Source organism: Micropterus dolomieu, linkage group LG03, assembly GCF_021292245.1.
Source record: "Micropterus dolomieu isolate WLL.071019.BEF.003 ecotype Adirondacks linkage group LG03, ASM2129224v1, whole genome shotgun sequence".
NCBI lineage: Eukaryota > Metazoa > Chordata > Actinopteri > Centrarchiformes > Centrarchidae > Micropterus > Micropterus dolomieu.
In genome coordinates, this window is record NC_060152.1 from 28,716,123 (window position 1) to 28,743,775 (window position 27,653).

The 27,653-nt window shown below is 40.8% G+C and overlaps 1 protein-coding gene across 1 annotated transcript in view; it reads left to right on the top strand.

Annotated features, from left to right (window-relative positions):
- Positions 1 to 27,653, top strand: part of rims2a (regulating synaptic membrane exocytosis 2a) — a 152,575-nt gene that overhangs the window by 78,428 nt on the left and 46,494 nt on the right. Inside the window, exons 5-20 of the mRNA XM_046044545.1 lie at positions 2,030 to 2,241; positions 3,477 to 3,596; positions 5,061 to 5,160; positions 5,311 to 5,434; positions 7,125 to 7,171; positions 7,460 to 7,572; positions 10,636 to 10,766; positions 11,587 to 11,758; positions 12,126 to 12,279; positions 13,204 to 13,230; positions 14,828 to 14,896; positions 17,441 to 17,579; positions 18,043 to 18,144; positions 19,595 to 19,660; positions 23,795 to 23,980; positions 25,633 to 25,739. Of these exons, the coding sequence (XP_045900501.1) occupies positions 2,030 to 2,241; positions 3,477 to 3,596; positions 5,061 to 5,160; positions 5,311 to 5,434; positions 7,125 to 7,171; positions 7,460 to 7,572; positions 10,636 to 10,766; positions 11,587 to 11,758; positions 12,126 to 12,279; positions 13,204 to 13,230; positions 14,828 to 14,896; positions 17,441 to 17,579; positions 18,043 to 18,144; positions 19,595 to 19,660; positions 23,795 to 23,980; positions 25,633 to 25,739 (1,869 nt within the window). The remainder of the gene's footprint in view (positions 1 to 2,029; positions 2,242 to 3,476; positions 3,597 to 5,060; positions 5,161 to 5,310; positions 5,435 to 7,124; positions 7,172 to 7,459; positions 7,573 to 10,635; positions 10,767 to 11,586; positions 11,759 to 12,125; positions 12,280 to 13,203; positions 13,231 to 14,827; positions 14,897 to 17,440; positions 17,580 to 18,042; positions 18,145 to 19,594; positions 19,661 to 23,794; positions 23,981 to 25,632; positions 25,740 to 27,653) is intronic.

Consider the following 27,653-nt stretch of genomic DNA (forward strand, 5'->3'; position numbering starts at 1 on the left):
TACCATACCTTTTCCCCAGATCTAATGCTCACACTGATTTTAAATTTGTCTCATTTAAGATACCTGTGTCTTCGCCTTCTGGCTGTTTGTTTTGACGGAAGCGTCACATCCGCAGCAGCTCCTCAGATAATAGTTAATAGTAATAATAATACTATTAATACTACTTCAATCGAGTTGATGAGAAAAAGTAAAGAAAAATGTCCCAGAAACCTCCATCCTGTAATATCATTATAGAAACGTGCCCAGCCTGTATTTCTCAAGGCTGTAAGTCCACTGGTGCTACTACAGAAGTTATAGTCAGAGCCTCATCTTTCAATTCTCTCCCTGGTGCACTTTAGATTGAGGTCAGTTAAGGCTGTGTGGCACTGCAATCTGAATCCCCAGTTAAACACAATTAGAGATCTTTCCTACAGATGCCGCTACTGTAAGATAAGATAGCAGCATGCTAACTTTGTTTGAACAAAATGTGAGTTGTCTGCTGATTTGCAAAGAGTTTTTAAAGATTGTTCTCTGGGAATAAAGATGAAAATATAAGGGGAGAGCGAGGAGTGATAGTTGAAATATTAGCTAGATTGTTTTGACAAATGCTCTTCTCTGATTGTGTTTGTTTAATACAAACCTGCACCTTTGAACCATCTATCCATCCATAGTCATCAAACCGCTTATCCTGCATACAGGGTCGCACCCTGGACAGGTCGCCAATCCATCGCAGGGCCACACATAGACAAACAACCATTCACACCTGCACCTAAGGACAATTTAGGGTCACCAATCAACCTAGGCCGCATGTCTTTGGACGGTGGGAGGAAGCCGGAGCACCCGGAGAGAACCCACGGGGACACACAGAAAGGCCGGGGCAACCGGGGTTTAAACCCGCGACCTTCTTGCTGTGTGGCCACAGCGCTATCCACCGGACCACAGTGCCGCTGCACCTTTGAACCAAGATATGGAAAACTACAGAACTATATTAAGGTTGCAAGTGACTATTAAGCTCCCAGGGAATTGTTTAGCTTTTGTGGTAAGCCACCCACATGATTTGTATAGTGATCTTGGTGCATCTAGTCTTGGGATAAATTTAGTTAGTAGGTGACGGCCAAAATGTGTGAAAAGTGTGAAAAGGTGCCTTTTTTTTATTTCAAAACGTGTTTCAACTTGTGTTTCAAAGTTTTCTCAAAATGAAGACCACATTTCCCATAAACCTAATTTCTTTATGTCTCAGATATTGTTGATTCTTATTGAACCCATGTTCCCAGTTATTGTAAAGCAAAAATGCAAGTCAATGTTAAATCCTCCGAGAAGCCAGTAGAAGTTGGAAATTCTCAAAAATGTCACAAAATTAATTCTGAATTTAACACCAATAATAAATAACATTAAGAGAATTAGATTTCTGCTCCAAACAAAATATATGGTCATGAATGTCAAAACAGCCTTACTGCACAGCGGTGAGGTGGTCAAATCATTACTGATCCATTGTGTATGTATTCTTACCTGAGCTGCATCTTTCTATCTCCACAGGGATGTTAAAGTTGCACATGATGATCTCTTTCTCTCTTTTGAGTTTGAGCAGTATGTGAGTGTGTGTGTGTGTGAATAGGTGTGCGTGCATACATAAATGAATGTTTGGATGTCTTGTTTAGGACTGTATGTGTGCTACATGTATGTGTTAATGTCTGTACGCTGTGGTTTGTGGTGTCCTCACTGGTCCCTCTCGCTGTCCTCTCTCGTGTGTGTGTGTGTGTGCGCCCTTTCCCCCCACCTTACAGGAGATTTGGATGGCCATTGGTGGGACCATGCGTCTTGGCATAGCAGTGAGGCCTCCCCAATGTCTTTGGTGAGACATGTGGAGCCCTGCCTTGACCCCTCCCTCCTGCCCCTTAACCCCCATCTCTCTCTCCCTCTCTCTGTCTCTCTCCTCCCCCCATCCCCCTTCTTCCAGAGTCTTTTGTCATTTCATGTTTCCTTCGTTTTATTTACACCTTTGCATGTTGTTTTTCTGTTTTTCTTTCTGTTTTTTATCCCACACCTGTAGGGGACAGTCAAAGGGGAAAAAGAAAAACTATTGAGCAGGCATTTATGCCCGAGCCGACACACACCTTATCTGAGAGGCAAAAGAAAATGGTGCGCTTTGGGGGACACTCATTTGAAGAGGACTTGGCATGGTGTGAACCGCAGGTTAAAGACTCTGGAGTTGATACGTGCAGTAGCACTACCCTAAACGAGGAGCATAGCCATAGTGAGAAGGTACTGAGACAATCTAGCCTGCATTTTGTTATTATTTATGACCTACCCATCCAGTCTTTGTTTGCTCTCTGTCACTAAGTGTAAATAGGTGAGATGTTTGTTTTTTGGATTTTATTTGACGTTGTATAAATTGATTTTTCTTGCGATTTCGTTTCTTTTTATTTTTCGGTTACTTTTGGCTCCACCTTGCTCGGTGTTGCTGAAAAAGTCTTTTGGGGGCACCCTCTTTGCTTGCTACTTGTACTTGCTGTTTTGCTCCCCAAACATAAACTACACATCTTACAGTAGCGGTAAAAGAAGTGCATTGACACACAACCTCTCTGTTTGTCGTGGCACACAGGAATGTGGGTCTCTCCTAGTTGCATGCTCGTTCTCCTCCGTATGTTGTGTTCTTGCTCTGCAGCGGCATTGTTTAGTGCAGCTGGAACACCTTTACTCAGGCCCGTCCCTCTCACTTTGCTGCCCTACCCCACAGCACCCAGTCCAGACGGTACCTGCCCCCTGCCCAACTTTCCACTCACTTCTATAGCAAAACCCAAATGATTGTAAGCACACAAAACAGGAAAGACTGGATTTGTTTTGCACAAAAAGTTAAAACATTTGTTTTTCTTTTTTCCCTTCCACTGCGCGTCTGTGATTTCACCCTATCTGTGTCTCATGGCTTTATACTGTGCTGTCTATTTTTCGTCCTTTTTGATCTTGATAAACTGGCACCTCATGGTCCACCTCATTTGTTCTTTTTCCTTTTTCCACCCTTTTCGCTGTCTGCTTTCCCCTCACTATTCCATTTGATGGTGGTTGTATGTTTGTGTGCAGTGAAGCACCGGACTGAGAATCCGGTCTTCCTGCTCCAGTTTGAAGAGCTGGTTTGAGGAGGAGTGTTGGGGCTGCTTGCTTTACTCTGCATGGGGCGCTGCATGAAGCTCACTCCACCTTCACACCAGCAGGTTCACACAAGTTCTGGAAATAACACTGTTTTGTCAGGTGTTACTTTTCATCAGTAAGTTTGTCCATGATTAGCTTTCAAAGTGTAAATAATTAAGCATGTTGCTTTCAAAAAATTAAACGGTCCTGATGAGTCAACAGAGTTTGTGTGAACTTTTCTCCCTGAGTGAATAAATTCTTTCCCTATGCCCCCGTTTCACTATGGACAGTTGTCTGCTTTGGTCTAATGTAATTAAATTCAAGTGGATGAATTGTTAAACAAAAGGTGTGTTGTTGCTCTGACCTTGTAGCACCCAGTGACGTGGCAGCCGTCCAAAGATGGGGATCGCCTAATAGGGCGTATTTTGCTAAACAAGCGCATGAAAGATGGAAGTGTGCCTCGAGACTCAGGAGCGCTGCTTGGTCTGAAGGTGAGCTTATTATGATTTTGCTTATCTGTCTGTGTGTGTTTGAAGGTGAGATACAAACGCATCTAAAACCAAAGACTGAACATTTCAAACGTAGTATCGATGTTTTTTAAAAGTAGTATCATCGGTATAATAACTTTTCAGCAGTGAATTTTACTGTTTTTGGGGCTCATTTTTGTGAGGCTCACTGACTTTCTCCTTGGCTTCCAATTATTGATTACATCATAGTGCTACTCAGTATTAATATTCATTAAAGACTTGATTATGTTCCTGATGAATATTAATGAGCAGCATTTGATATTGAGCTGTATAATTCTCTGAACTCACTCACACTGAAGTACTTTAATGAACTGCATTCAGCAGCACAGAGGAAACAAGTCAGTCTGGAACCAATATTTGTTTTACATTGTTTATATATTGAATACTACCATCACAATCCCCAACATATTTATACTCTAGGCTTACTGTGTGTATTTTTCTTATGCTTTTACTTCTATAGGTCAAATTCTTGTTTCACATGATTTAAGCCTTTTAGTGAATTTGTTATTGCAGTGGAATTACTGCATTGCCTAAAGCATATGAAATATTTTCTGTCGTAGGTGCTTTGGTTTCCCTCCCCTCCTTTTCAGTGTTGCATGAATCTGTAGGTGGTGCGCAATGGTAAAAAAAGCTGAGCAGTCAAAGTTCAGAGGAGCACGGTGGGCCATGAAGAGAGAGAACAGAGAGCCGCAAGATGGGGAAAAAATCATTACTGATTGAATGAGCCTCTTGAAATGGCATGTTTGTGTCTGCTCAGTGCCTCTCTGCGTTTCTGTCCGCTCAGCAGCAACCAACCTACTCTGCAATACAGCCAGTCAGTCCATCAGTCAGGCTGCCAGCCTCGCCCTCACTGTCCATCTCTCTCGCTTCCTCTGTGAGCCTCCTTCTCTGGCTGTTACATAAAGCCATTTCATTTAGCAGACTTCCCTAAGCTCCTTTGTATGTTGGCATTCAGCTGCCATTAAGAGGGATTTTTATTTGTATGATGCCCATGTAAGCTGAGCAGAGTGAAGTACAGCAGCTCAGGACTGTACAGTACAGCTCTAGCCCACGGGCCTGCACTGTTACAGAACCACAGAGCAGCACCAGAGTGTGTCCCTGGGGAAGTAAGCATAACCCTGGACATTTAAAAAAACAGAGATGCACTTTTACCCTCGGCTTGTAACGCTTTTATTTAGGATTCATACCTTACAGGCAAAAGCTAAAACCATGACATCAACTGGATACTTTGAGGATAAGAAACCTGCCTTCTTATACAAGCTGCAATGCGCACAATACACCTTCATAGCTTTTGTCATGGAGAGTTAGCATTAATTAGTACTTAATGTTTATTAGCGTTAACATTAACGCTGTGATTCTAACACTAACAGTTCAAGTTTAATTTACATGTTTTTTACTGCTAATCCAGTCACCTCTCTGCTTCTACAGGTGGTGGGAGGCAAGATGACAGAATCTGGTAGACTTTGTGCTTTTATCACTAAAGTGAGGAAAGGAAGTCTAGCAGACACTGTTGGACACCTCAGACCAGGTACATACAAACCTTTGAATTGGGTATTATCCAATATGTTCTCGAGGTACATAATGATGTGTATTTTCTACACTGTGGCAACACAGACAGCACTAGCATAAAAGATTGAAATATTCTGTGTAACATTCAGTATATCTGGTGTTTTTGCAGGTGACCAGGTGCTGGAGTGGAACGGGAAGCTCTTACAAGGAGCCACATTTAAAGAAGTTTACAATATCATTCTAGACTCCAAGCCTGAGCCGCAGGTGGAGCTGGTGGTCTCACGGCCTATAGGGTGAGAGCTCACAATCACTGTCACACGCACATTACTCTTCACGAGACACAAGGTGGGATGCTATTGAGCAGTAAAGGTAATTGGATGACAGTAACTGATGTGTTGGGCACAATGAGAATTTCATTAGACAAATAAATTTGCTTTGCACAGCAGTGGTGTATTGCTTTTATTAAATTATAGTTTAAATCATTTATTGTATGTACATATACATATATCCCCCTCTCAAACCATACGTGGTAGTAAGTGTCATCCTAAAGCTCGGGTCCTCTACCAGATGATTGGGAGTTTGAGGGTTCTGCACAGTATCTTAGCTGTTCCTAGGGCTGCACTCTTCTGGACAGAGACTTGAGACATTGTACCTGGAATCTGTTAGAGCCATTCTCCCAGTTTGGTCACAGCCATCAGTGCTCTGATTACCACTGGCACAACTGTTGCTTTTACTCTCCACATCTTTTCTAGCTCCTCTTTCAGCTCTTGGTATTTTTCGAGCGTCCCGTGTTCCTCCTTCTTGATGTTGCTATCGCTTGGGATCGCCACATCTAGCACCGCTGGGTTCCTTTGCTGTTTGTCGATCAACACGATGTTTGTTTGGTTAGCCATCACTACCTAGGAGGTGTCTTCTATTTTGACCATGGGATGTCCAGCCCACACTCCTGGCAGATGTTCCTGTACACCACGCCAGCTACCTGGTTATGACGTTCCATGTACGCTGTTCCTGCCTGCATCTTACACCCTGCTGTTATGTGCTGTACTGTTTCAGGGGCGTCCTTGCAGAGTCTGCACCTGGGGTCCTGCCTGGTGTGGGAGACCCCAGCCTCTATTGATCTTGTTCTAAGTGCCTGTTCTTGTGCCACCATGATTAGTGTTTCTGTGCTGTCCTTTAGTCTAGCCTTTTCTAGCCACTGGTAGGATTTCTTGATATTAGCCACTTGTCTGTCCATGAAGGTTCTTGCTGCTCCTTGTCCTCACCCTCATCATCTTGTTCCAGTAGCCCATTTCTCATCAGGTTGCCCTGGTTCCCTAGCCTCACCTGTACCACCTGTTCCTTACAGTAGACATTATTAAACAACAAACATGTAACAAATGGACCTATGTGACCAATTAAAGTAGAAATTATGCATCAGATTGTGACATCATCACTAACTTTTTTCTCTAAAGCAATTACAGTTCTTATGTCTGTAAGCTCAATCATGCCATTTCACAGCCTGTATTACTCAGAATATCTTTGAATTGACTTTCTATAACATACTTGAATCAAACAGACTTGAATCAAGAAATCCGAGAAGGAATATAGCTTGTGTTCTCACCAAATGTGTTTGTGAACGAGTGGCGCTGTCTTGTTTATTCAACATCTGTTTCTCCCTTCCTCTGGCTCTATTGGCTCAGGACTCGTATGGGACCGAACAACGGCGTCCAGCAAAATAAAAAGGCTGTTGCTTTGCTTGTACCCTCGTCATCAATTGTTTTCGAAAGGGTTAATTGTGGAGAAAAGCAATGGCATCTTTGCTTTGTCAATTCCTGTATCTGACCTGCTTTATGCTGCTGAGGGAGTTGCTGGGAGAATGAAGACTAATGCGGTCATTAAAGCACAGTGTATTCAGCATTAGCTAAAATTGATCCTTTCCATCCCCTCATTCTCTCCTGTCTCACACACTCATGCTCTTTCTCTGTTTGTTTGTTTTTTTTCCAGAGATATTCCAAGGATACCAGACAGCACACATGCACAACTGGAATCAAGTGAGTCTTAAGCCTATTTCATTACCCTGTTATATTCTATTAATCAGCCTAGAAACAACAAATGAAGTAAATGTCCGTGTGAGTTGCTTCTGACACTCTGCCTCCCTGTATTTCTGTCTTTCCCATGGCATGCTTTCTTGCCCTCTTTGTGTCTCTCCTCTTGTCTGCCTTTCTATCTTCCTTACTACCATCCCCCTCTCTCATTTTATCTATTCATGTTACTAAAACCGCAGACTAAAACCAACATCGCTGCTAAATAATCTGACTGTGTCGTCTGTTCCCTGTCAGGTTCGAGTTCTTTTGAGTCTCAGAAGATGGATCGCCCGTCCATTTCTGTCACATCCCCCATGAGTCCCAGCATGCTGAGGGACGCCCCCCAGTATCTGTCAGGACAACTCTCAGTGAGTGACCTCAGCACGACATACAGACTACATGTGAAATCCTCTGGAGGGACTGCATTATTAGATTGCTTTGGCTACTGTTGAAAACTCATGAGTAAGATGGGTTATGGGTTATTACGTTCATATGACTATATATCTATATGATGAATATATTATTAACATTGTACATTTATTATGCAGCTCAAGGTATAACTTAAATCTGGGTCCAAACCGTTGGGCTGCTAGGCACAGCTTCTCTCACTCTGCCTGTTCAGCTGGCCCTTTACCAAACCAGCACAGGACTGTAGATCAGGTTACTGTGTGTGTTGTCCATTATCTAGTATAAAAACCCTCCTGGGATAAATGGGCAAAGGGCTGCATTAAATCAACTCTCAAATTTAAGATCCACAAGGGAAATAGCTTTAGCATCTGGGAAATACCTCGAAGACATGTATTGTGATGTGGTATATCAGGAAAATGGCTGATGCTAATTGTTGTAGTGGACTGTAGAGTAATCTGACTGGCAGTGACACCTCCAACACTGTATCAGCCAATTAAAAATAAGCACTGACCTTGAAATTCTAAAACAGCAGAACACTGAAACAGTTAATTGAATAATCCTTGTGAGACCTGCAGTGTCTGATGAGTAATTCTACACAATAAAGACCTGTCACTTTGGTATTTTTGCAGCAGTCTTGTCTTTGATAACAAGGGTTTAACGTCACTGTGACGCAAGCTTTAAAGCAAAGGAGAAAAGGTCCAGAGTAGAAAGAGAGATATAATTGTGAGGCATTGGTACTTTCTAAGGGCCTTTGCAGAACAGAGCAGAGAAGCTTGTAATCAGAAAAGTAGAGAAGCAAAGATATAAGTGAAAGGTGAGAAAGTAAAGTAAGGATCAACCATCAGGCCTAAATCTCCCATCTGAAACTACACACTTCTGTGGCTGTGTTTAGAGTGTATTGTGAGTTTTTGTTGTTGTTTTGGTTTTATTGCATTTTGTTTTGTTTTCTTTCTTTTTTTTTTTGCTGTTTAATGTGCTTATCCAGAGCCAAAGCCTTAGTAGAAGAACAACGCCTTTTGCCCCTAGGGTTCAGGTAATTGGCCCTGTCTGAAGGGCACAATATCTATTTGGTCTTTGCTCATTGACTGTTGACTGGCCTTTTTTCTGTTTCCATACTTTGGAAAATGCATTCCCGGGGAAATGGCGGCTTCAAGTTTCCCTCTCAGTGCAGTGCATTGTGCCATTTTCTTCAGTTTGATTTCTTGGTATCACTGTTATGATAAGAATTATTATTACTCATTTTATCCCATTCGCATCATTGTTCCAGTGTAGTGCATGCTCAACTAATCTCAACACATTTTAAGAGACACTCTTCCATTGCCTGATTTGGACACCAGTAATTGAGCCTACCTTGTGTCATACATTTTAGGTCTATGGCAATGCAGAAGGGTGTCTCCCTGAGCTTTTCAGAAGAAATTGCATTTTCCCTTCCAGATGAGAGTTAACGTATAAGCAAATTGTACCTTCCAAATAACAAACTTTAAACCGAGCAAAAATTTTAAGATTTTGCTTTAGGGTCTATCTTAATCTGTCATCTTTAATATCAGACTGTCTTTTTTTGGTTTTTCTTTTGACACGCAGTCAGAATCACTTTGCGAGACTATGTATTCTTGTTACACTTAGAAGGTTAACACTCCTACTTGGAATATTGGATATTTATCTCACTGACACTGTTACAGTATGTTGTTTTGCCAAGAGTCAGAGGTGGGTACTAAACCATAATTGAGCATCTGCAAGGATATACACTGTGGGTTTTCCAATTTAGAGGGGTTTTAACACATAATATGGAGGTAAAATGGAGGTAAATAAGTATTTTTTATGTGTGTGTATGTTCATGTTTGTACTCTTGAAAAGCTTGTATGTTTCAGTTAGTTCTTAGATGGACACCTCAGAAGATCCACTTATTGCACATTTGAATAGTTTACTCTTGAACCACGTATTATCACACATAATCCGGTTTCCAAGGTGAATCTTTTCAGAGATGTTTTACCAATTCACAGACAGTACAGTATACTCATATTTTGAGTATCTGGTGTTTTGGTGGGCTACGAGTCTAGAGGTTATTTGGTACAGTTTGTTTTCCCATAAGCCCTCTCTTTTTGCCTATATGAAATCTGTTGACTTGTCTTGAATGCTCTTTCTTGCGTTGCTGCATGAATAGCTGGTAGTTTTAAATGGTGCAGACCCTTTCCATTATCATATTTTTTAAAGAAGTATGGACAAGAGCTTAGAAGTTTTATTTCTCATTTCATCAACTTTCTTTAAGGCCTCAGTTGAAGTTTTCTTCTAAGTGTCTTCTTTTGGAGTCCATACTTCCCTTTCAGTGTGTCTTCGATTCCTCTTGCAACAGCATGATTGAAGTATCTGAGAGAACACTGTTAGAGACAACTTCGTTTCGCATTTCAACAGAACACACTGTTAATTTAAGAGCAAGTTGCCTTTAGCAATTCACTACACAAGTTAAGATGACATTCAGACCAGTTGTATTCAGTCCCATTCAATAAACTTTATTCGTCCCAGACGATTGACAATTATGAACCCATACATTTAAAAAAAAAAAAATAGAATAAACATTGCACCATGCACATAACTACAAAACCATATTTTCATTAAAGGAGTATTTTTTGTTTTTTCTAACCATATAGATTAAAATGCTCATTTTGTAATATCTTATTTCCACATACATTGTTAGTATTATCATACATTATTAACATTGATAGAGTAAGTCCATGTGAACATTTAAGCTCTGATAATGTGCCCTGCCAAGCATGTGATCTGACATCATCTTAGCAGGTAGACATCTTCCTCCTTCTTCCTGAAGGGTAAATACAGGAGAAGACCCTATGCTGTGGTCAAAACAGTTGAAATGAGATATGTCTCAATAAAGAAGGAATAAAGGCGCATGTTATAACTATTTCTAATCTGATGAAGTTGTCTTCTCCTGCATTAGTCCCTCTGTGTGTTTTTACTCCTGTTGGCCCTGACCAGTCTCTCAGCAAGCTGTCTGTGCTGTGCTCCTCCAGGTCAAACTGTGGTATGACAAAGTGGGCCATCAGCTAATCGTCACCATCCTGGGTGCCAAAGACCTGCCACCCAGGGAAGATGGCCGGCCCAGGAACCCTTACGTCAAAATCTACTTCCTCCCTGATAGAAGGTAAGAGTAGAAACAGTTACCATTACCACTGGGGCTGCAACTAACGATTATTTTCATTGTCGATTAATCTGTCAATTATTTTCTGGATCAATCGACATTTCTGTTAGATTCAGAAAATTGTAAAAAATGTTGATTAGTGCTTATCAAAGCCCAAGGGAACGTCCTCAAATGTCTTCTTTCGTCCACAACCCAAATATATTAAATTTTCTGTCACAGAGTAGTAAAGACACCAAAAAATGCTCACGTTTGAGAAGCTGAAATCAGAGAATGTGGACATCTTTTCTTTAAAAAAAATCCCTCAAAGTGATTTATTGATTATCAAAATAGGTGGCAAGTGATTTAATAGTTGACAACTAATCGATTAATTTAACTAATCTTTGCAGCTCAAGTTACACCCTTACCATGTGCTTATTTTATTTCTCTGACTCTTTTAATGTCATGCCATTACACTCCATTCAGGAAGACAAAGGACATGGATTCTGTAGTAGTGTGATTTTCTGGGATATTGATTTGATGCCACAAGGTCATTGTTTTCATCAGGAAAGGCTTTATGGATATATTGGAATGTGGAAGTGTCTAATCACTTTTTTGGTCATTCAGTGCAGTTTTGCATCTGGTTAAGCAGTTCTGTATTATGCACTGATACGCAGGAAGTGGACATTTTCCGGGAGAGTAGTACAGTCATCTTGCCATCTCATTGTCATCATCGGCATGCCACGGTGATGTGCTCTGTGCTGTGTCGTGTTATTGATCTGTTGTATTCGTGGCTCTTCCCTATCATGGTTGTAAATAAAAACAGTTTGAATTATTGTTCCTCCAGCGACAAAAGCAAGAGGAGAACAAAAACAGTAAAGAAATCCTTAGAGCCCAAATGGAACCAGACCTTTATGTATTCGCCGGTACACCGGCGGGAGTTTCGGGAGCGCATGCTGGAGATCACATTGTGGGACCAAGCCAGGGTGAGAGAGGAGGAGAGCGAGTTCCTGGGAGAGGTAAGAAAACCTAACCCCACCCATCAGGGACACTTACTGACAGTATCTCTGCTAATCCTCTTTAATGGGGTCAAGCCCTTAATAAAGCTCTTGGCTATTACAAGTTTTTGATGTTCCCAGTGCTTATCCAACATGGATATGAGGCTTTATTATTTCTGTTTGCTGTGTAAAACTGTTACAATAAATAAACACACCTCTGCAAGCAGGAGGGGCTTGTTTGGGACTGATTCTCACTTTAAGAGCTCTATGAGTATTGGGTGTTACTGCTGTAGTTCTATAATTTAGAAAAGCTATGTTAGTTAGCAACCGTCAGAGCGAGGACATATTTGAGGTAAGAAATGTTAACATGAACTTTTTCCTCTCGCAGATACTTATTGAGCTGGAGACAGCTCTTCTGGATGACGAGCCACACTGGTACAAGCTTCAAACCCACGACGTGTCCTCCATCCCGCTCCCACGTGCCTCCCCAAACACACAGCGCAGGCAGCTCCACGGAGAAAGTCCAACACGGCGACTGCAGAGTATGTAACCTCTCTGTCACTGACACATGTCACAAAACTCTACTTCATATCTTGAAATGTGCTTTAAAGAGAGAGTAAGAGTGGGCACCCTTTAAGTAAAAATGTATTCAGAGAGATATGAAATATACTATATGCAGGCTATAAGATGCCAATAAGAGGCAGGGCTGCTTATTTTCATTTACATGTTGTTGGATACATTTTTGCATCATTTGTTGTGTTACAATTCAGTAAAATCCCTGCAATCTGTATTAAGCTCTCAATAGCTTAATGGGATGTTTTGCAGTACAGTATTTTCAGGGTCTTGGAAACTTGTTCTGGGTTTTGTTCTTTTGTATGAGTATGATGGTGAGGTACCTCACTGGGGTTGTGACCAGTAGGGTGGCAAGAAATTGAGCTCAAAATGTGAAATCCTTGTTGCACACACACACACATTCCAAAGTTCAGCTGAAGTCAGTCTGAGTAAATCAGTTCAAGTCAATTTTTCTTTTTGATAACTATGCTGTGCCAACATGGGCTTCATTGCCAGAACTATCGTGCAAGGAACACTACGGCTACAGCGCTGCCAGTCAGTAGTCATGTAACTGAAGTTGGAATAAAATCAAGACAGACTTTAGTGATTCTATATTCTTACAGTAAAGTGAGTGATCAAGCTCTGTCTCTTATGGTGGTATACAGTAATATATAGTAATATATAATAAACTAGATCTAGGCTTAGTCAATTTTCTCATTTCTAATAATAACTATATATTGCAAATGTATGTTCTCACATACAAATATTCAGTATGCTTTTGGTCAATTTTCAATTCATTTTTCACACTGTTTTTTTGTCTCTCGTTTAGTTTATTAAGGCTTTTTATTAAGGTTTATGCATTTTTTCCCATTGTTCTCCGTATCACATCAACCTTACTGCTTCTGCTTTTACAGACAAAGGCTCATATTCATACAACTCAGGTAAAGGCCCCATCCACTCACAAGCAGTGTAGCTCTATGGAGCATCTGAGTGTTCTCCTGTCCTTTTTCAAAGATGCATCCTTGTGCCCTGATTCTCTGCCGCTTTTTCCTTGAAGTGTGTATGTTTCTGCTGCCTTACATGGATTTCAATGTGAGGAGAATTTTACACCACTATTTTGAAAATCCACTCAGGGTGTCAGACATGTGCACCCTCCAGGGGATCAGAGATTTAGGACACAGTGGTCTCTTCCTCTCTGTGTTATTTACCTGTGAACTATTTCACAATCCCATCCTGCAACCCACAACCATGTCCTGCGAAACTGCACTCAATCCTCATCCCAAAGTGATGTTATAAAAACCCAGGCTATCTGCCAGTCCCGGCAGACACAGTATGCTTTGATTATGACCACTTGCTTTTCCTCTGTGATGTTTATGATTATGTTGTTTATTTTTTTTTCCCGTTGCCAATATTTCCCCTTTTAAATATGCACAAAATACTTTGCTGCCCATTCTGCTTTGCTTGTGTTTGTGTGTGCTGAATGTGAATATGTTCTTGAATTTGTCATGGAATACGGTAAATCACTGTTGCTGGTGTGATTCTTTGCTCATTCTTAATCTTCTGAAACAGTGGTGGTATATTTACTTAGAGAAACAAAAAAAGGATGCTTTGATTATCTTTATGCATAACACATTATTTTCTAGCATTGTATTTCCTCTAACAAAACCCCAGATTAGCTAATTTTATGGCCCTTATCTCACCACTGTTATATTATGTGGCCAGATACTGGTTAACATGCTTTACTGTAGACAACTGTACTGTAGTCCGTGCGATGTGGGACTGCTTCTACTAGACACTTAAGGCTTCTGTTCGCTTCCCCCACCAGGATAGTTTTCTGGGCGTTTGTGTTAGTGTGAGGTGAAAGAGCTGACAGCCGTAAAAAGTCTCTAGCCAACTGAGATGAGAGGTTGGGAGCGGCACTGCTAGAGTGCAGCACTTGTCATTTCTGATGAAGTACACGTGTCTTGTTGATTTAAGTTGACTGAACGGTAAAGGCAGTGGGAGGGGGTTTATATTTTTAAAAGAGGGGACAGTGAGGGGTGACAAGGCTACTGGGGAAGATGAAGAAAGAGCTGTGAAGCCATATCACTTCTCCCACCCCACCATCACATGTAAATTGAATGATTGAATGTGTCATTTCAAGTACAACAGTTCAGATGAAGAGAGGTCTGCTGTTTTTGTTGAAGTAGAGCAGTGAAATGCAGCATTATTTGTTACAGCTGACATATATTATCCAAAATGCTCTCTTGCGGGACTGTTTGTTGTATTTGTGGGGTGACATGAGTTAGAGACTGACAGTATATTCTTTGGGTGTACGTTTTATTGGATTCAGTTATAACATTCAGGTTAACCAATAAAGACTACATTCAGACCAAGGTGGCATTATACAAAATAAAGGGTAAAGAAATGAACGAGGGAATGAAAATGACTTCTCCCTCTCCCCCCATCTTTCTGTCTCTCTCTGTCTCTTCTCATTCAATCCTACTCCCCTTCTCTCTTTCTTTTTCCCTTGTTTCTCTCCGTCTCTTTATCTCGAAGGATCCCAGAGAATAAGTGACAGTGAGATTTCAGACTACGATTGTGAAGATGGTGTCGGGGTAATAACAGGTAATGTATTTAAGTCAAATTAACATGCAAGAACTAGTGCATGTGAATGAATTCATTGATAATATAAAGTGAATCAATTCAAAAGAAAAACAGAATTGCAAAGAAACAGCCTGGGGTTAAAGTAATAAATAGTTTGTGATGTTTAATAAAATGTTTTTTTGAATTTTGTTTATTTGCCTTTTCCTTGAACTCAGGTAACCTCCTACAAAAACTGTTAGAGATGATATTAGCGGGGTTAAAACGCTGCAGCCTATCAGCAGCACAGTGAAGGCACACTGAGATTTTGGCTACCTCTGCACTGCTAGCTGCTCTTGTGCTGTACTCACCGAGGCTCCAGCAGCACGCCCACGCTGCACATCAGAAAAGGAGAAGCAGAGCTGTCAGCAGCAAGAGAGCCAGAGAAAAAGGCAGAAAGAAAGACTGAAAAGTATTTGACATTTCCCCACATAAAACATCAACCTCGAAGAAACTGATGCTGAAATAGGTAGCAAAGCCATGGAAGGAATAGAGGCTTGCTTTAGTTTCCACAGGCAAGCGCTAATGTTAGCAAGCAGTATGTTCTTTGCTAAAAAATACCATCCCTCTTTTTCTTTCACTTGGAGACCACACAAATTGTGCTGACCCTGTGTGCAGCAAAGCTGTTGGTAAATTGCAGGCTTTAGACAGCTTCCTGCACTGTTGGCTTAGCGTGTGGTAATGTAACATCCCTATTAGCTGATACAGGCCACAAAAGAGGAGAGGAAAGAATGTGAGACATAGAGAGGAACAGCATCAGAGAGAGAGGAGAGAATAGATTCAGTTACTCTAGCAAACGCCTGTCAGACAGACAGACAGACAGAGAGGAGAAGAGCATCAGCCTGGGCTTGCTGATGATACTGTAGCTAAGGGAAATCCTCCTCCAGCCTCTTTAACATTCTCATCAGCCCCTCACTGCCTCACCATGCCAGTCCCCTTCACTTCATTCACAGTGAAGGGGATACCCCTTCGCTCAGCTCTGGTCACACCTTCCGCTTTACTCAGGCGCCACCACATCTCAGTTTATCTTGCAGTCTTTGCATTAATCTGCGGACACATTCAAATGGGGAAGATTTGTTTTCAGTGCATTTATTTTACGGTACACTAACTGCCAAGTTTCTGATTGTCTGGTACATACAGTATAGCAGGCATTTTTATAAGTGAAGCGCGCAATAGTAATTACTGCACAGGTTCTGCTTATGTAATGCTGTCTTTTGAAGTATAATTCATGTTATTAGACTCTTTTGGTGGAGTAGAATTCTTTAGGAATAGAAAGTGAAAAGTCTAAAAAATTACAATTTTGCACAGTGCATTTATTTGTGCTTTTGACCTTCAGCCCTGTTCCGTACTTCTGCACTGATACAGTCCACTTCTCTTGTTAAATCCTATTAATTGTCAGTAAAGGTCCTCCTTTTTATATGTGCTTAACAGGCAGGCTGTACTCATGCGTGAAGCAACATGTCAAGAGGAAGAATAGATTTAATTTGGCTCTGCATGGAAGTTGATTGCTCTGCTGCAGGAGACTGTGTTGGAGCTTCTGTTTAGAAATGGCAGATGTTTTCCTTGTTAAATATAATATGCATCATAATGAAGAAAACATATTGTTCAGTTTGTTCTTGTTTTTAGCTTTTGCAAAGAAACTCCCACAACTGTCTAACTTGCACATATAAATTTATAAGCTGGCAACGTTTGCAACTTTTGACCTGCTCGTCCCCCTCCAACGCACCTGTCTCATGTTATAGATTCTGTTCTGAGCTTTTGTTTATTAAAATCTGTATAAGAATGGTCGAAATACAGTATTTGAAAATGGATTATGGATTCTGAATTTGACTTGCATCCACATGCAATTAGGATGGATCATTTAGTTAAATCTTTTAATAGATTTATTTATAACTATTATGCAGCTACCAACAAAAAAGAAAATGTGAAGTGAAGGGCATTTCTTTATCATTACCTCCAATTTTTCCTACCTTTGCCTCTTTTCCAACTTTTGATTCATTTTTCTTTAACTTAATTTTAATGTGCTGTACACTCTATTGAATATCAATCATCTTTAATAGTGCTAAACATTGACCTTAACCATGGCTGCTAGCCATGGACGATTATCGGTTAATGAACTCTTTCAAGTTCAATGGACTAATCAGTCTTGCAGAGAAAATTCATTATAATATTTCTGACTTTTTAAAGGCTATTTTCATGTTTAATGCACAGTGTTAACACAGCAGATGAATTGCACCTTTATTGAAACCCAGTCCTCATTTTTGGAACATAGAGAGTCAGCATAATGAAACTCTGTGCCTGTACAGATTGGGATTTGGTTTAAGTTTTCTAAAGTTTGGTCTGTTCTTTCTAAGTTACTGTGGGTGTAGTTAAACTGGATCTGCATAATTAGTACCACTGTAGTCTTCCACTGCAGTGTTTTTTGGTGTGAGACTATTAATACAGAAGCAAGTGAATAATCCAACACCCTCTCCCTCTTAATCTTGTCCCTCTATCCTTCCCTTCCTTTTTCCATTCTTGTCCACACAGACTACCGGCCAAATGGCAGAGACTTCCAGAGCTCCACGTTGTCTGTCCCTGAGCAGGTGATGTCATCTAACCACTGCTCTCGGTCGTCTGATATTAATCGTGCACGGTCGCGCTCTCCCAGTGTTCCCCCACCTTCCAGGTAACTAATGCTGTCCACCTCTTAGTCCACTACGGGACTGACCCTTTATATCTTGGTATACACTGTGTTTTGTTTTTGTTTTTAATGTATGCATTCAACACAATGTTATCTTGTACATATATATCAACAGATGTTGAAGGAGGATGCCTTAATTTGCATGCTTATGATTCACAAAATTTTGATAGAGAGAGTAATATCTGCTTTAGTAACTTGGTTGATTTCAGGTTACTCTGGAAAATATGAGTTTGAAATTATTCATCCATTTGGTTGTAGCACTGAGTGCTGCTGTCCTAGTACTGCCTTCCAAATTGCCACATCAGCCCTACGTAGAGTGTGCATTGTTTCTCTTGGTTACTTGGAATGCCTCACATTGACATGAGGCGATGTGCCCATGTAACAGAAGGGGGAGCCGTGTCATGTGTAAACTACATGAGGGGTGATCCAGTCCACTTCTGTCACACAGCAGAAGTCTGGACCCCGCCTTTGACCTTAGGCCTTCTCAGTACAGCACCTCCACTAGAGTGGACCACCACAGTGTGTCCGAAGATAACTACTCACCTGACAGGTACACACACACCGTCCAGCTTACACTTGTGTGCAGTAGATGCATGTACATGCGTGGCATGCATGAACAGATGCTGAAAAGCACAAGTGGGAGCTGATGAGTAGACACGCAGGGAGGTGTTTTATGTACGCATACACTTATGCACGATGCCGTTTGCCTTTTAATCTTTTTGATATATTCCTACTTTTAAAGAGCAACTTTCTCCATTCCTTGGAAATATTTGATCAAGATATTTTGAGATAAAGTGGTGTGTATACCCTATACCTTGATACTTAACTATTTTCCTCTACTATCTATACAAACAGTAGCCTATCAATAAGGAATGAAAACAAATTATTTCACTTCACTAATTCGTGAAAAAGTTGTATCACCTAATCCTATTAACACCAGACATAGGTAAGACTCCAGTACACTGCATAAAAGGAGTAATTAGCAATTAGATTTTCCATCTCAGATTCAAGGGACTGTATTGTACAGTATTTACATGTATCTCACTAACTTTCTGGAAGAGGTGGTCAAGAGGAAGTGGTCAGTAATTCTCCATCAGCACTTATTTTCTGTGAGGGTTGGAAAAATGTTGCTCCAAGAGTCCAATCATAGCCTTGGCACTGCCAGGCTGCAGCTACTTACCACCGTCCAATTAACTTTATTTGATATTTCTGAGGCTTGGCCTAAATCAGTGTCAGACGCAGAAAATGCACTTATCTAAATTGTCTGGGACAGTGCTCACTTGAGTGTATTTCCGCTGCTTTAATTAACAGCTTCTGGTTATTTATTGAAAACAGTTGAAAATGACACAGGAAATGAGTGATGGAGAATTTGGAATCATCCCAGAACTCTGACATTATTAAGAAATGTCCTCTGGAATTTATCTAGCTTTTGAGGATTTTGCGAGGCTGGTGTTTTGTTAAAAAAAGTGTAATTTTCACTGTATTTTCCTACTTTCTAAAACATTCTTTAAAATGTGTCTGTAAAAGAAGACTCTTACGTAATGTGCATTGTCTTAAGCTATTTAATCATCCAGTAGAAGTGACACCAAGCAGGTTTAGGTGTCTGGACCGTGCTGTTTTGTTCTTTCCTCCATGAATGCTACTGGTGTGTTTGGTGTACCACTTTCATGTGTCTGTGTGGTAAAGCTGAGGAAGACATCTCCTCACCATCCGATTTCCCAGCCTCTCTTATCTTCCGCGCCTGTTTTCCCTCTTTGAAACTGTTACATCAACCTTTCCTATGAGCCTTCTCAGTGTCTTTACATCCTACTTCTTTGAGAAATCTCTCATTCTTTCTCCCTCAGTTTTATTACCCATCCATCTGTCTGCCTATGATTCTGTCTATCTCCAATCTTTTCTCTCTCTTCTGTCCTCCTCCTCCTCCTCCTACTCCTCCGCTTCTTCCTCAGCGCCATCTCAGATCCATCTCTGTCTTCTCTCCTTCCTCCATGTGGTTGCAGCCATTTTCTCACCCTACCTCGAACCAGACATACTCAGCCTATTGATGATCCTCAAATGGACCCCAGGTATACTTTTACCTGAGCATGCATGAAGCCCCATCACTGCATCTCCATTTTCCAACCCAATATCCCCTCAACTCCAACCCACAAACCCATTCTATACTACTTTATACTCTAATCTTACAGTTGGGTGTTGAACACATGGCACTGACACTATGGCATGTTTTTATCACTATAGTCAATGCACTGTAAGAACCTCATAGTAGTCACTTGACATTAAGTCCACTAACCGTAACTACACTACATTGGGGAACTTAGCATCACACAACATGGAGAGGTGCTACTTCATATTACCTGGCCATTGTCAGTGCCATCAGTGTTGTGTTGTGTTGTGTTAAAGTATATATTTCTTCTGCAAAAGATCAAATATATACATATGAGTGAATATATACATATTGAGTGACTCTGTGGCCATTCATCTATCCAGTATCAGCATTGCTTATTCTCTCTTTTCATCATCTCAGTCATTCTCATATAAACATTCCACTCATTCCACTCAAAAATGTACATGTAAATTCCTCATTAGTCTTCTTATCTTATCCACAAAAAGAGTGACTATAGCAATACTGAAAATGGATAAGGGGTCTATTGTTGTGAAGTTTTGTCCAGCAGAGGTGGTTTCTCCTGCAAACATGTTGATACATTCAGTGTATAGGAGCGTATATTAGCCTTCAGTTTATATGTAAAGACTGTGGAGTAAGTCTGGAATGGGAATCCAAAAGGTGCACTCCAACTTTTCTTCCTTTGCAGGTTCTTTTTTTCTTTGTTACTTCCCCTTCTGCTGGAAAAAAATTAAATGCTTACCAGTTGTGATATTTTCTCGCCAGCCGCAACCATCGCTTTTACCCGATCTGCCGAGAAGAAGCAGTCAGGTTACTGCGTTCCACTAGGATGGCCCGCACCCGTTCTGAGGGTGCCTACTCTTCCGACTATGACTACGAGAGGTACTGACGTGCACTGCCGCTGCATCCGTGCATCCGTCATCTTGTGGTCTCCTCAAGTTGTCCCCCGTCCGTCTTTAATTTATCCGTGATACCTGTGATGACAGAACAAGATATCCAGTCAGATATCGGTTTTTGTTATTGAGTCATCACAGCTCTGAAGTTGTGTTGATGTAAAATAATGATACACAACTGCCTCTGTATGTTGAGGCTCAGAGCTATCTGTGTTGCTGATGTCAGCTGTATGTATACTGGTTGTTTAGTAAAGTGCTGGACAGCACCTGACTGTTTCTTTGTTGATGTCCTTGTTTATGTACCCATGTACATTATGCCAACAGCAGTATGTTGATCACTGGTGTGTGTGATTTTTAGTGTTGTCCTTTTTTACATGCTATTGGCAGCTGCTTATAGCTCACCTGTACAATGGCATCTCTGATGTATTGCCCTGGGCTGCACAGTAGCTTTGTAAATTTTGTGTTTGCCCTTTGGCTTCTTGTGTCTGGCCAGAATGGGCTGTCGGGCCGTTCCAAGCACGCATAGAAAGGCCTGCTGACACCCATCCATCCCCAGGATGCACGCCAGCATCCTAGTGCACCAATAAAAAGAGAAACGCTGTAAATGACTCCACTTTTCTCTGTCTTTAATCTTCTGCCTGCTGCCATCTGGCTTTCAGTCAGGAATAACGTGACGTTTGTGCCATTTCTCTCCTCTCCAGGAGGAAAGAAGTGATGAGTCCTCAGAACCCAGCCTGAGAGCCTGACTTACTTTATTAAAGTGTCACAAAGTTTCCCTGAGGCCAAGCTTGGCTCGACTTCAGGCTCAGCCTATAGCCTAGATAGCCATTAACGAGAGCTCTCCGTCTTCTTTGCTCTCCCTTTCTTTTTGTCTAAACCTATAGAGAACCGAAAGCATCTGGCATCTTAGTGTTATCCACAGAGGAATAGAATATATTTCCCTCCTCTCTTCATACAGATACAGTTTGTTTCTGTCTGCACCCAGGCAGGGAGAAGTGAAAAGAAATGAGGGCAGAATAAAGAATCAAAATGCATGTGGAAGAGGAAAAGAAGACAGAGATCAGCAATGGAGAGTATTAGTGGAATTTCAGCCTCTTGGATAGTGTCTAGTTGAGGTGATTCCCCCTAGAACATGAAAAAATGTTTTTTCATGGTGCATCGTCCCAGAGTGTACCTTGAGTGGGACAAAGCCTGGAGTGTATAAGCATCAAAACAGCAGCTCTTCCAAGAACAGAAAATGAATATTTTGGATGTTGTATCCTGTGAGAATATAGTGAGCAGTGCTATTTCAAAGTGCGGTATGTGTATGTCATGGCTATATCCATCAAATTACACCTGATGAGTGGTTTGATTTGTAACAGACATAACCTTCACATTACTCATAAATCCTTGGCCATAACAACCTCACGATGGGAATCCGCCAATGATTATGCTGATCATCACTGTAAATGATGTTGAAGGGTACTTAAGGTCACCGACTGATGAGCCTTTGTTTTGCTATTGGAGACCAAGAGGACATCTCCTCTACTGGACAATTTTTCAAACTTCAAAAGGCTACAGACACTACAAGACTATAACAAAATTGGTTTACTATGTAAAATTCAAATGACTAAAATGACCGAAGTAAAAGTTTTCCTTCCATATTCTTAAAAACTAAATAAAAAAACAATGTAATGATTTAAAATGAAAAGTCTTTTGGTGTCTGTTAGCCTTATTAGAAGCAGCTCTCGCCTATTTGTATTGTGCAGACACCACCATGCCTTCTGCACTTCAGAATAAAAATGCTTTAATAATTTAGTTAAATACTGTTTGTTGTATTAATTGTGAATAATATATGACTCAAGATTTACAAATTTTTACTTTAAAGAACTTTTTACATTTTCCCAGTGTGCATGCTCAAAACCTCTCTTGTGACAAATCATGTCTAAATGCCAAATTGAATATTTTCTGTACTTTTTAATGTGAGCAGTGTGATGCAGTTTTAAGAAAAAAAAAATCTTTCTTCTTTTTCATGGTTTTGCGAGTTGAGAAACCTGACCTGCTTTTTTTCCTGCAGCTCATCAGATCATCGAGATTTGCCTTCATCCTCACAGTGCCACAAATACGTTTTCAGGAAATAACAGATATAACATGCCAAATGCAATGTAAAGATACACTTCACTCTTCCCTCACATTTCACTCTACCTCAAAGTCTACTTGCAACTGAACACTCACTCACCACGTTTAGAGAGAAAGCACATGCTCCCTGCTACATAACCTGAGGACTTCACAATTAATTCAGGAATTATAATACACAGGATCCACCTAGCCCTCTTTTCACCCTTAAAATTAAATAATTCAGCTACTAATGGAGAATAATAGACTAAGCTGACATGTTAAAATTCCATGTAAGTTAAACCATATGTACATTTCACAAAATCCAAAACGACAAATTCAGTGCTCATCAAATATTTTAGATGTTGTGAATGAAACTGATGCAACTGTACATGCAATTCTGCACCCTTGATCAAGATTGTTACAGCTGAAACAGGCTTTTATGCCTTTTATCTTTTTTGTCCACTGTTCTCTAAGAGTTGCTGAATAATTTAATTTTTTCACTTGAAAGGACCGTACCTGTTTTTTTTGCTTGTTTTAATCATTTTACCGCAAATCAAATATAGTCAGACCAGTTTCCAAAGCAGGCTTTAGTGTATTATATTTTTAAACTTTAATGTTTAATATTTCCTACTTTACAAATAGACATTCACTTCAACACAGGATGAAAATCAGCTTATGGCAACGTATTTGTACATAACAGTGAATATGATTTTAATAGCAGATAAATTTAACAATCTGCACCCACGCTACATGCAAGTGTATTGAAATTTGGCCACAAATAAAGCATACATGATGTTCATTCTGATGGCCTGCTTAGAGCAAGTGTCATTTTAATTCCCATACAAATGAATTTAACAAAACATGTTGAGAAAATGATCAGAAATAATACTATAAAGTATAATATGTGATTTGTAGTAAATAAGTTAAAACGTGCAAAACAGGTGTTACTTAAACACATGCACCTTTGGAGGAGTTTTGAGGGTGCAGCCAATTTCTTTGCCCTCTGTACTGTACACCCTGCCAGCATACTGTCCCTGCCCTGCTGGGGCCCGACTGAGTGCCTGCCTATCTCTCAATAACCTCTGTAGGAACCACGGAGCCATGGATAGACACGAGTATCACAGCAGGTCCCGCTCTGCAGACCAGCGGCCCACTATAGAGCGCCCCTCATCTCGCTCACGGTCCACTGAACGCCCCCACGACTCTTCGCTCATGAGGTCCATGCCGTCTCTGCCATCTGGGAGATCCGCCCCCCCCTCACCTGCCTTGACGAGGTGTGACCCAGATTGGAGACGCTAACCACCTTAGAACAGAATCAGTCTGGAGTTTTAGTCGTGCAATCATTTCCCTGAGGCAGAACTACTCTGGAGGGAGAGATAATTTAAACATTAGCTTAAAACATCAATATATAGATAAAAAACACATTTTTTAGACTAAAGCCCAGTGAATACATTAAAGCTAACTAGGAATATGCAGTATAGACTTACAGAGTTCTTGTAACTTACAGCATCTAGGTAGTTACTCAGTTAGCCTAGCTACCTACTTAACTCAGGCTTTAGGTAAGCTTGTAGCCTCCTGACTCGTTGCCTATCATAGTAACAAATTAATCAATAGTTTTTGCTATTCTACAAGTCTAGCTAACTAACTACTTTGAAAATCTCTGGTTATTTTACTCCAACACTGAGGTTCAAATCAACCAATAAGATCATTTCTGCCCCCAGAGCAGCCTTACTTACCTCAGCTAAATGTTTGCATAACTAAAACCTTTGTAGAACTAAACCAGTTCCACTCTCATGAGCTCCCACTCACCCACGAGCCTGACTAACTCACACAATGAACCAGAAAAACCACATAACCACCACCTGCCTCCCACCCTCCCAATACCCTGCTTCCCTACCTCACCTCACCTCTTCTCACCTCACCTCACCCCCCTTCACATCACGAGTACCCCACCACCCGCCTAGCCACTTTCTGTTTTGTCCCCAAAAGCACCGGTGCTGTGTTTTCTTTACACATGTCCCAGGCACGTCAGTTCCGACACCGCAGATAGCGTGCTGACTTCGTTTTAATTTGGAACACACTGCTCATATGCTTGCGTTAGTATAGCAGTGATGGGCCGACATTTTCCTTCGATTTCATTACTAACATCAACTGATACAGTTTGTTCTGTGATGGCATTTTGTTTTCTTTTTCTTTCTTTTTTTTTGCTATGAGTTGAAGCCTTTTGGGGACAGTCTGAACGCATGGTCGCACTGGTCTGCTGTTTCTGCATTGAACTCTTCTCTCCTTGCAGCTTGATGAGTCGACTGTACATGCGATTCACACCCGGCATCTTTTATTGCAGCTCAGTTCCCTACAGTTGATGTATCCCTCCACTCTCATGCCATGTGCCAAACATCATTGCTGTGTGCATTGGTTTTATATATGAAGATACAAGACACTTTGTAGATTGATCAGGAAATATGTTGCTAAATGAGAAAATATTTGTTTTATATAAAACAAGATCAAATTGTAAACGGTTTATATGGAACTAAATAACCACTTCCTGGTAAACTGTCACATAGAAAATTCAGCATGAAATTATAAAAAAATACAATTGTTTCTCCGTTGGTACAGCTGCTGTCACTGATTGTTTCCCATTGAGTCTGACTGCATCAAAACAAGTAAATGTGATACATAGACTGTATGCTAAATTATTAATATGATCCAACGTAAGTTGATTAAATCATGCATGGGTCTCCCATTAAAAAAGATTTACTGGATTACGATGAACTTTGGTTTCTGCAATCAAACTTCCCTTTTTTGAAAACTCCTTTACTTTTCTCACACTGTGATATGGGGGTGACATGGCCAGGCCCTGCATCCACCATCAGATCTCATCCTAATTTGTGCCTCACCCCATTGTCCACTACCTTTTGTCATGTAGGGCACATCCTCGTAGTGGATCAGTCCAGACCAGTCCCACCAGTACCCCCATGTCCAGTAGACGAGGACGGCAACTCCCACAGCTTCCACCCACGGGGAAAGACAGAAGTAAGCCAACTGGTTGTTTTCTATTTATATTACAGGTTTGCTGTCTGTGAAGAGAAATTAAGATGTCTATTGAGTGAAGACATCGTTATAGTAGTGCCAATGTGTGTTTTTGTTCAGTATCTTATAATGACATAGTTTTTATTTGGTGGCCCAACTGATTGGGGCTGAGGAAGAGCTTTGGTTTTACAGCAGTTACTGACTCTCAGGAGGGATTATTATTTGCAGATGGAATATTTCAGTATAAGCTTTAGATCATATCAGCAAGGATTTGTCTGTTGTTCTATGCTTCATTGGTGTTTACCTTTGCCCTCCATCCATAACATCTCTACTCGGTTCCTTTTCCATTTCTCTCTCAGAAGATGGAGACGAAGGAACAGAGCCTTGTGAAGGTCTGTACCTGAATGCATGGGTTTAGTCTTTCAGACAGGGAGTGCTGGTTGAGCCGCACCTTACTCTGAAGGCCAAAACCCTGTCTGCAACGGCGGGTAGCTGGGTTCACTGGAGGCATAGCTTACTCCTTGAACCCTCCCTCTGTTGCAGCTGTGTTTAATGTACAGTTTTGATGTCCTGTGCCATCGTGTTGTACATACCTGTAGGTCTGTCTGGAGCCTACTTTTGATTGTGCCAGTGTTATGTTCAAATGTAGCCAAATGTTTTGTTACAGTATTACTCTAGATTTTTTATTTTTTTTTTGTCTGGGAGTTATTGATTTATTTTAACTATCTGGACTGCTGAGATACTTCACCAAAGCCAAAATAATGTTTTACGTTCTGTATCAACTAAATACTCAAGGCTTTGAACTGTCATTAAGGCGTAAGAGTCTCTCATCTTCCCAACTACAAAGTGACATTTGAAGTCATATTTGTTCTTGTCCTTTAAGAAATGTTAAGTGTTGTAACGACTTGTGATGTGTACTTTAAGAAGAACTGTGATGAAGGCAATGATTATTGAATCAGACACAGCGACAAACAAAGAATGTTGTAGCTTTGAATTGATCGAAGGCTGGGACAAAGATATAGAAGAGGGGAAAGGGCTCAGGCAGATCTGGAGAACTTGTCAAAGCACTTGCAGAACTCTTTCATCATTGTCAGAGTCCATGAGGGCTTTCCCTGTCTTCAGCACACCAGCCAACTAGCCCCTGTCTCTCTCTCTCTCTCCTTTGCTTTCTCTCTCTCAGTCCTCCTCCTTCTGTATCTGCATCTTTTTATCACTCTGAAGCTCCCTCTGTCTGGATCTCTCCGTCACTCCAATCTCTTGTTTCTTTACTTTTTCCTCTTTTGTCAGGCAGTCTATTCTTTCTCGCTTCTCTCTCTCCTCCTTTCTTTCATTATGTTTGTGTCTCCTCTCTCTCTCTCCCTCTCTTCTGTTCCTTTCAGGACAGTGGCAGTGTGAGGGGGAGTTATTGATCTGACCTTGTGCTGTAGCTCCCACAGAGCCATGTAGCACTGAGCTTATGTAATGCAAATGTCTGTGTATGTGTGTGTATGAAGCTTTTCCTATAGACTGGATCCATAGTATTGCCCCCCGCTGATCTGAGAAAAGAGCTGGACTGTTAATAAACCTGCTAATGTTTTGTCTCGCTGCTGTACTTCAAAGTTTAGTCATACCCCACACATGCATATATCTAATTGTCTTGTATGTCATCTTGTTTATGTGTGGCAACTCCTAAGAGGGAAAAGGGGAGGAGTACGGGGCAACTCAAGCCCAAAATGGTCGCCCAGGTGTGTTTATCACTACAGAAACAGGCATTAACCTTGTGGTGAAGCAATGTGTTTTTCTCCATTTTCTTCAAGTATGTGATGCTGCTTTATGTTCCATTCAGAAACACTGTTCCTGAAGAGTTTTTAAAAAATCCATTTTTTTATTATTCACCATGAAAATGAATTAAATATTAAAAGGACAAGCTCTGTTAGG